The sequence below is a fragment of the Sebastes umbrosus genome, chromosome 6 (assembly GCF_015220745.1).
Source record: "Sebastes umbrosus isolate fSebUmb1 chromosome 6, fSebUmb1.pri, whole genome shotgun sequence".
Classification (NCBI taxonomy): Eukaryota; Metazoa; Chordata; class Actinopteri; order Perciformes; family Sebastidae; genus Sebastes; species Sebastes umbrosus.
The window spans coordinates 17,889,038-17,899,037 of NC_051274.1; the positions used below are offsets into that span (position 1 = coordinate 17,889,038).

At 39.3% G+C, this 10,000-nt stretch overlaps 1 protein-coding gene across 1 annotated transcript; it reads right to left on the minus strand.

Moving 5' to 3' along the window:
- Positions 1-2,024: 2,024 nt before the first annotated feature.
- Positions 2,025-6,435, minus strand: fmodb (fibromodulin b). Its single transcript, XM_037771685.1, has 2 exons — positions 5,434-6,435; positions 2,025-3,057 (listed from the first exon to the last, which is right to left on the minus strand). The coding sequence occupies exons 1-2, from the start codon at positions 6,320-6,322 to the stop codon at positions 2,906-2,908; spliced, it is 1,041 nt and encodes a 346-aa protein (XP_037627613.1). The 5' UTR covers positions 6,323-6,435; the 3' UTR covers positions 2,025-2,905.
- Positions 6,436-10,000: the final 3,565 nt, after the last annotated feature.

The following is a 10,000-nucleotide window of genomic DNA, read 5'->3' on the forward strand; positions in this document are numbered from 1 at the left end:
TTAAAAGTCTACTTTTGTAAACTAAAAAGTTGGCCAATTTAGTCCCAAGAAGTCTTGAAGTAGTACACAGTTACAAGTATACTACTAGTACATTGATATTAGTATTCTTATTACATAAAGTATACTGGGGAATGTACTTAAAGTATACTTAAGTTTACTTCATAAAATATACTTGAAGTATACTTCTTTTTTGTAAGGGATGACTTAAAATAACAAACAAAGAAGTGTTTGAACATGAACTCTGGAGATTATGATAAAAACACTCTGAGCTGTTTTTAATGGCAGCGAGGTTGAGATACTATCCCGATAGATCACACCAGTCGCTGCTGCAGCTACGCAAATAATGTCTTCACTGCACAGGGCGTGACAGCAGGGGTTGGTGGGAATAATGTGCTATAGGCCTACTATAGTTTACTCATATGAATGCATGACATACTCTATACTGAGAGAGAGAAAGAGCAGTGCATGTGCGTTCCCTCGTGTTGTCATCACTCATGTTTACGCAACCAAATGTTTTATAATAATAAATTGCATAACGTCTGAGCTTGAGAAGATTCGGACAATTCCCCGCTCAGCGTGTATCAACTCGGAGAGGAGCACATCAGTAAATCCTGTCAAAATATGTGATCGTGTGCATGTGTGCTGGCCTCTATTTTGTTTTTGAAAAATCTATGTAGGAAGTGGAGGAGGAAAAAATAAAAAAACAACACGACTGTACCCCGCTGCTGCTGCTGCCGCAGAACCTATCCTGATCTACACACGTAGGCAAAATTGTTGGTACCCTTCCGTTAAAGAAAGAAAAACCCACAATGGTCACTGAAATAACTTGAAACTGACAAAAGTAATAATAAATAAAAATTCACTGAAAATTAACTAATGAAAATCAGCTGTTGCTTTTGAATTGTGGTTTAACAGAATCATTTTAAAAAACAAACTAATGAAACTGGCCTGGACAAAAATGATGGTACCCTTAGAAAAGATGTAAAATAATTTGACCGTAGGGACATATTAAACTAAGGTGTGTCCTGTAATTAGCATCACAGGTGTCTGCAAACTTGTAATCAGTCAGTCTGCCTATTTAAAGGGTCAAAAGAAGTCACTGTGCTGCTTGGTATCATGGTGTGTACCACACTGAACATGGACCACAGAAAGCTAAGGAGAGAGTTGTCTCAGGAGATCAGAAAGAACATTATAGACCTTCATGTTAAAGGTAAAGGCTATAAGACCATCTCCAAGCAGCTTGATGTTCCTGTGACTACAGCTGCACATATTATTCAGAAGTTTAAGGTCCATGGGACTGTAGCCAACCTCCCTGGACGTGGCCGCAAGAGGAAAATTGATGACAAATCGAAGAGACGGATAATACGAATGATAACCAAAGAGCCCAGAACAACTTCCAAAGAGATCCAGGTCAGTTTCATTAGTTTGTTTTTTAAAATGATTCTGTTGAACCACAATTCAAAAGCAACAGCTGATTTTCATTAGTTAATTTTCAGTGAATTTTTATTTATTATTACTTTTGTCAGTTTCAAGTTATTTCAGTGACCATTGTGGGTTTTTCTTTCTTTAACGGAAGAGTACCAACAATTTTGCCTACGTGTGTATAACACACTTAATTTCACAGGCTACCATACATCAGAGTGCAAAACCACTGCTGCAGTGGCAGCAGTCCATTCTTCATCCCGAGACCTTGCTCCATTACAAAACAAGAAAAGTATTTTCTATAATGCAATTAGGTGCCTTTCAGCCGAGGATTAAAGGCAGCTGTGCACGATGAAAAGGCGAGTTGTCTTCACCAATAAATATGTGGGAACTGCCTAAGACCAGTTAGAGCTGTCGGGAGGGTTACCGCCCTTTCTCCCCCCCCATCCCCCAGCCTCTCTGCCTATTTTACCTCCAAATTAGAGGAAACAGAACTTGTTGTTGCGGCTAAAAATGTATCACTGTCAACTGATTTGATGAAATAATACGTACAAAGTGGTGGATTCAAAGATAAAAGATATACTTTACACAAAAATGTATAATTCATAGCTTGGATACAAAATGAATCACGGCAATTCTTATATTATAAATCCTGACATTAGCTTACTGGCTTTCAAGCACACATTTGTCTGTGATATTATATTACGATACAATTACACATTGGCTCAGAAATTACCCCCCAAAAAGTCTTTTACAAAGCGAGTGTGTTTAAATCCAAAAACACACTACAACTATAAAATTACAACAACAGTTATTAGATACAATTATTGCAGTCTTGAAACCAACCAATATATATATAACTTTAAATGTTGATAGAAAAATGATGAGCAGTATTTAAAGTAACCATGCTCTGTATGTGTAACAGTCAAACAGGACTGCCACTGATAATATGTTATATAATAATAATAATAATACTAATAATGAGAATCATGGCTAGTCCACCTGCTGTTCTATCACCTTGTGCCACATGGTGGAGGCAAAGACCCAAAGTGAATCTCACACCGCTGATAGGACGATTTATACAGGTTATAGTTTAACCAGACACAAGCAGAACCTGCTGTCAGCAGCTACATCATATTTATGCTTGGTATTATTTATGCCAGAATACTAGAGCTGATAATCTAATTAGCTTTTTGGAAAGGATGTAGCTGTCTTTCTCTCTTTGTCATCCATATGCCTGTCATCTGGATACGTGATTATACAGCTCTGGTATTTCCCGTTGACTAATACTGGGACTGTTTGATCATTTCGTATAGTAATAATTAAGCTCTCATGACACTGTAACAATACATTATCTCTAATGTGTTTTGATGGAGTGGACCGTGAACAAAGTAAGGTAAATATAGCGGACAAGAGGTATGGGGTGTTACAGATGGAGCGACACCCTGGATGAGTTGAGAGAAATCAGAGAAGCATGAAGCCGCTACACATCAATAAAGGCAACACGCCGCAAACAGTAGGCAGCCTCAGCAGGAATGTCTTTGGCGCAGATCTCGTTGGCATCCAGACGCAGCATTCTCAGCCTGGAGAAGTTTGTCATGTCAATTGTACCGCAGAAACTGCTCAGGGAGAACTCTGAAAGGCACAAGAGGAGAGAAATATGAAGGGAGGCCACATGTTCTAGTCCAGGGGTTCTCAACATGTTGTAAAAAATGGTCACTATATTTTGACAGTAGTGCATGAGACACTGTAATCTGAAAAAATTATGTTTCTCTGTGTCCTTCGGTGCTCCAAATGGCATCTGCAAGATTTCACAGACTGGAGGAAAACAACCAGTCAGAGCCAAGCTGGAGTCTGCCGTCTCTGAGCAGCTGTCAATCACTTGCGAACTCCGATCAAACGGTCAAACTAGGCATGCTGATCAAATATGAATCAATAATCTGTTACTGTAATGCCTATTTCTCACCTCAAATGTTTTCAGAATCATCTTGTAGTGTACTGTTTAGCTGTAAAATGAGAAAGTTTGTGACACAGCTGCCATGAGAGAAGTTGAGGAAATACCAAGCACCGCCAACCAGCCTGAGCACACTTTCTCATTTTGCCGTTTTTTTGAATGAACAGCCAATAGGAATGCTCTCTCTCTGAAATGACCTGTGATTGGCCAAATCTCCCATCACATGCTAGATTTTTTTAAAGCCTGAAAACAGAGCAGATGTCTAGTTTTCTCTCAGAACACTTGAATTACAAAATGCTGAAAGGTTATTATGGAGTTTTTCCCCAATGATGCCAAAAAGATTCTGCCTACTGCAGGTTTAATAGCTATTTGTGAACTTTTAAAAAAAGTTCTGTGGGCCACCTGTCAGCTGTATTGACCAAAACAAATATTCGGGTTACCCTCAACCATCACTGCCTGCCATTATGAATCCAAATGTAATGTATTCAGGGTCATATTTCCTCACCACACGCTTTGGAGCTTTTAATGGTGCAGGGTTGTCTCCCACATTGCACATTTTTCGTTTAAAATAACAATCCATTTTGTGTCGCTGCATCAGAGAGAATGTTAACTGTTAACTGTACGCATTGTTAAACGCTATCTAACAGTAGCTAAACACGCTTGTCTCTACCTGATGATGTGTCAGGATTGGCGTGGTGATATTCAAACGTTACTGGTCAATGAATTTATAAATTTTAATTTGACGTTTTTTTTATTTATGTGAATTCTTGAGCACATTTATATATAAAAATAACTAGCTTTGTAAATTACCAAATATATAATAATAATAATAATAATAATAATAATAATAATAATAATAATAATAATAATAATAATATTAATGATAATATATATTTTTTAAATTTAATCTAACCATTTGGCACTACCCCCGCGGCCCACGAGATAGCGCTCTGAGGCCGCGGCCCGCTGGTTGAGAATGGCTGTTTTGCTCATACCGTGAGTCGTGTCAAGCAGCAACCAATGTATTCACATCAAACCAAGCCAAATTAAATAACAGTGAGTACTGCTGGGACTTTAAGTATGTCTGTGCAAGAAGGCCGGAGTTGGTTCTCACATTTCTATATTAAAGCTACTCTTGTTTGATCATATTTTTTCTGGAGTTTTCATTTTATTTATAATTTGGAGATTTAATTTTATATTTCGTAAAGTTCGTAATGTGTGTGAGTCTTTTGCTGTCATCTAATGGTTGAAAATGTAGCTTTGCTGCATCCTCAGTCCCCACCCCAAAAGTGTTACATCACCGCTGGGTGTGGCCTGAGCTGCAACAAATCGAACTCTCTATGGAGACGAGAGAAAATATATGAAGTTTTAGGATGTTGAAAAGCCAAATACAGTTAAACTGTACAGTGAAAACCATACAGCTAGAAACAATATGGGTGAACTGGTGCATGTCGGATCTGAATTTTACAAGCATGCAAGCAACTGGAGTGCATTAAAGTGTGATTTTCTATAAAGGACGCTACGAAGAGAAGAATCAGCTCCTTTAAATCAAATACTAGTTTTCTATCCAACTTCCTTCTTCCGTGAAGTTTATTACGCGACATAATTTGCCGAAGCAGGTCGCGCTGGGAGGGTCAACAGTTGAAACTTTCTACCCATATTTTTGCCGTTAAAGATTTGTGAGCCTTGTGTGTCGTTAAGCGGCAGCATGTGTGTCCAGCTCTGCCACCATCATAACAATTAAATCAGAGCTGCCTTGAGTCGTTTCTCATGTATAGGATTTTGAATGAGGGGAAAAGGTAGGAAAACTGGCAATATACAGTACAATATGTCAGCAGTGTATATTGTAATTTTTTTTTCCAAATTTACACAATGTAAGAAAAATGTGATCGTTAAAATATTTAATGTTATTTTTGATTGTTAAATAAAGTAAAGTCTTTCTAATCACATTACAGTTCTTGGTGGTATAGCATACATCACTCTTATATTTCCAATGGGACTTAAATAATTTAATACTATAATATGATCATGTTATAGTAACAGAGAAGCGTCCATACCTTTGATCTTATTGGCATGTAAATAAAGGTTCTCCAGGTTCCTACTGACCACAGGGATCTTCTCCAGCTCATTGAAAGAAAGGTCGAGCTCAACCAGCGTGCTGATGTTGAAGATGTTGGATGGAAGTCCTTTGTCTGTCAGCTTGTTGTGAGCCAACCGGACAAACTGCAGTTTGGGATTCATGGTGAGAAATCCCGCCGGCACGCTCTCTATGTCATTGAACTCCAGGTAGAGCTGCTGCAGCCTCTCTGGGAGGTTGTCAGGGATTTTCCTCAATTTGTTTTTCCTCATATCCAGCATGGTCAGAGACTTTAGTCCCTTGAACACGCCTCCTACGTCCTCTATGACATTTGCTTGGAGTTGGAGGGTGGCGATGTTGACCATCCCCTCGAATGAGTTGGGGAGGATTTTTGAGATCTTGTTATGACCGAGTCGCAGGTCTGTGATGGATTTGGGCAAGTTGGGAGGCACGCGTACCAGCTCATTGTGATCCAAGAGGAGCCGGTCCAGGTGCTTGAGCTTGCTGAAGACGTTCTTGCCGATCTTGTCTGAGTTGAGCTGGTTGTGAAAGAGCACGACCCAGGCCAAGTTGGTAGCGTTGTCAAACACCCCATCCTGGATGCCTGTGATCTGGTTACGCTGCAGGTAGACGTACTTAATGTGTGAGGGGACATAGGGAATGTGCTGAAGGTTGCGACTGTGACAGTACATAGCCGTGGGGAAGGTTGAGGGGCAGTCGCACTCCAGGGCGCAGTCCGCATCCTCGGCCCGCCAGCCGGAGTGCCGCCGCCGCCCTCGCAGGTGGGACAGCCACTGGAACTGGCTGTATTGCTGGCCCATGCTCAAATCCACTATTCCCATAATGAGGAGGAGCACCACTGTCTGCATGATCACTGATGGAAGAAAAAGATGTTGATGTGAAGTCAAATTTAGGATATCACCTACTAACCCAATCCCAAATCTGTAATACACTGATAACACTGAATTATGCTGGTTCCAGTAGGTACAATACACCTACCAGTTGGTTGGTTGGTTGGTTGGTTGGTTGGTTGGTTGGTCAGAGACGATGCCTCCTGCCTAGCTCATGTCGCCTGTGTCTTCCTCAGACTGAGTGGAATATGTTGTTGGTATAGAATAAATATACCCCCCCTCTCTACGTAGCAGCAGCCCCGGCCCCAGAGACCCACTCTCATTAGACGACATACATTTGCGGCTTACACTACAACATATCACCTCCAGCCATGTCAATATCAATCCCATCTGTAAACTGGTGCAGACATCTGCTTTTTAACAGCCTTGTTTTCCCTTACCACATCATGCCTTATCATTAGGACGGCCACCTGGAGTCTTGCTGGCTGTTTCTTGCAGGATTGTGGAGGTTATGGAGAGGGTGGGGGGGTTCATGGTATAGAAAATTTAACGAACCAGGCTAGACGCTTTAATTAGCTGTATGTTTCTTTTTATATAAAACATGCAGCGTAGTTAAAGTTTAACATCTAACTCTGAAGTCGCTGCATGATGTTGTCTATTATTCCCTTGATGTTTGAACATGTACAAAGTATGACAAACCCTGTCATTTGTCGACAATCCTCCTCCTTAAACATACTTTTCTTTCGGTCTCTACTCCTGCCTGCTTCAGGTACTCACTACTTTTGTCAATTACAGTGTTGAAACTGTGGAGAAAGTTAACATATGTTTGCAGTGGCGCCTGCAGACAGGAGAGAGCCATTATCCTCCTGTAAATGGTTTTGAATGTATGGGCCTCGCCATTCATGTCCTCCACTGGAGCAGGGAAATTGGAGGCAAGGTTTCAGGGGATAGTCAGTTTCAATCAGGTTGTTTCCCAGAAATCTGCTGCCTAGGCCCCTCTGAGGAAGTAGAAGGCTACTTGTTTGAAAATGGTCGTTCAGCAGGACATTCATCGGCACGTAATAGACCTTAATCATGAAATAATTAGATGAGAGGAGAGAGGACCTGAGGATACACATATGGGACTCTTTTACACAAAAGACTTGGCAGGCGTTTAGTCACAACCTTCTTTGGCCAAAAACGACCTTCAGTCAAAACAGTGGATACATGATCCTTCTGTATATTTAAGAAGCGATGCCTGTCATTCTGTTATAACTGTGATACTATAACATTAATTCACTTAAATCCTCCCTCACAATTGTATCCAAAGTAGCAGTAATTGGTGGCGGAAATGAAAATGTTTCCAGGGAAACAACGTCCCTTTGAAAACTTTGATGTTGGATTTATCATTCTGTTATGATCACACAATGTTCAAATCTCCCTATAATCCACTTTATACAGCAGGCATAAATATTTTGTATCTGGCAAGACAGCTTGTGTGTGTGTGTCTCTGAATGCGCCACAAAGTCAGTCTGAATTAAAACAGGATGTAAAAGCTGGAAATATTGTCAGTCAACATGTTTAATCCAAAACATTCCGTGTGGGCGTCATTTATTCATGCACCCAACTACAGCCTGAAAAGGCTGCATAGGCACCAATTATATGAGCGTCCATCCCTCAGGCGTTCTGCTGTTGTGAGCTGTACCATTCGGTATTAAACTATTTGTTGTCATTAATGGATTTCACTAGAAACTACACATGGGGTGGATTATAATCAAACTAATAGCCGTATGTGTATTTTCTGCTTGGGAATTCTTTAAAAATGAGACGATCAGTGGTGACTTGCGTCATGAATCCTAATGTAATGTAGGATATTCAGGGTCACGTTTCCTCACCACATGCTTTGGAGGGGTTACTGGCGCAGGGTTGGCTCCCACATCCCTTTTTCGTTAAAAAAAACGATCCATTTTGTGTAATTTTTTATGTATGTGTGTATGCATTTATGTATGAATTCTTGAGCATATTTAGATATAACTAGCCTTGCAGTTGTTTTCCTCCGCCAACCAGTCAAGTTGCAGTTTACATCCAAGTCTGTCCAAAATGTCATCACTTCATCATTTTATCCTGTTAGACATTTATGTAAAATTGTCTGAATTAGCATGAGAATTCTTGAGTTATATCCAAAAATGTGTCACGGTGACATTTGACCACCAAATTCTAATCAGTTCATCCTCCAGTCCAAGTGGATGTTTGTGCCAGATGTAATGTTGTTTTGTCATCTCACAACGTGAGAATGCTAGTCTTTGGCTGACGTTTCCTGAATTTAAAAGGCCGCAGATTTCCATCCAATTCTCTGGTCTCACTTTGAGGACACTTCAAGAGGTTTTAATCTTTATTTTATTTTGTAATTTAGTTGAGGATAAATTTTAGGAGGTAAATTCTGTAGCTATCTGTCCCTCCACATATGGAAAATGTAAAGGAACATTACATTGTATTCAACAGAAGTTACTTGCTCATTATTCTCACATAGCCTATAACTAGAAAAGCCCATTTCATTATTATACATTTTGCAAACAGCTGTTTTTCTGAAACCTCACTACATTCTGCCTCTCCACAGCAAATGCACAAGTGACCTGTGGAAGTGACCTGCGTGACAAAATGCAGTGGTACGAAGGGCAAAATGTGGGGCTTTAAGTGAAAACTCCAAAACAACTGTTTATAATAATCCTTATAATAATAATAACTTTTTGAATGACTGATTCATTCTGTTTCATACAATGGTGTACTAGTACGAAGGCGTATTAGGGTCATTGTTGGTAAAAAAAATTCCAAGATTAAATCGGTAAATTTACGAGAAAAAAACTTGAATATTCCCTGAGATTATAAAATCTCTACATTTGCGAGGCGAAGGTCCTGAAAGATATTTGATTGCGTTTTCTTTCACGTTTTCTCTGTTATTTCATGAACGTAATGCTGACATCAGTATGCATTGTACTTTACCCTCATGTTAGACTGGTTGTATATTTTATTTTGCCAATGGGTTATCAGATAAATCCTAAAGATTGTTGTTTCCGATATCCTCTTTGACGGGTGGCCTATGAGCGAGGTGAAAGTCTTGAATGATACATATACATGTTTACTTTCATGTTCTTTCTGTATTCTATTATGAACGTATATAAATACTAATATGGTTAATATATTTAGCACTCGGCAGCTCATGTTATCACAGTTTTTGACGGTTGCAACTGTGGCGTGATGATGAGTTTTATTAAACCTTGCAAAGTGAAGTAGTGTGGTTCATTTTTCCGAGTTTTTTTCTTACAAATTTATGACTTTATAATCTCAGAGCATATTCAAGTATTTTTACTCTTAATTTGTGAGTTTTTTTCTCGTAATTTTACCATTTTCATTTCAGAGGATATCCAAGTTTTCTTCTCATAAATCTCAGAAATTCTGAGTTTTTTCTCTGAATATTACTCCCCTCCACCAGCTCAGTAAATTAAATTATTTGAATTTATTTCCTAAAATGGTTCCTTTTTTTAATATGCTGTTGTAGTTTCATTTTCCATGGTACACTAATCTAATAAAAATAAAAATTGCATCAACATGCCAGCAAAAACATCCTTTATTTGTTAGAAACCATTGAGATTCTGAACATCTACTTGACTTCATGCTGATGGTGAACAGCTAACTGATCAAACAAAACGCAAAACCACA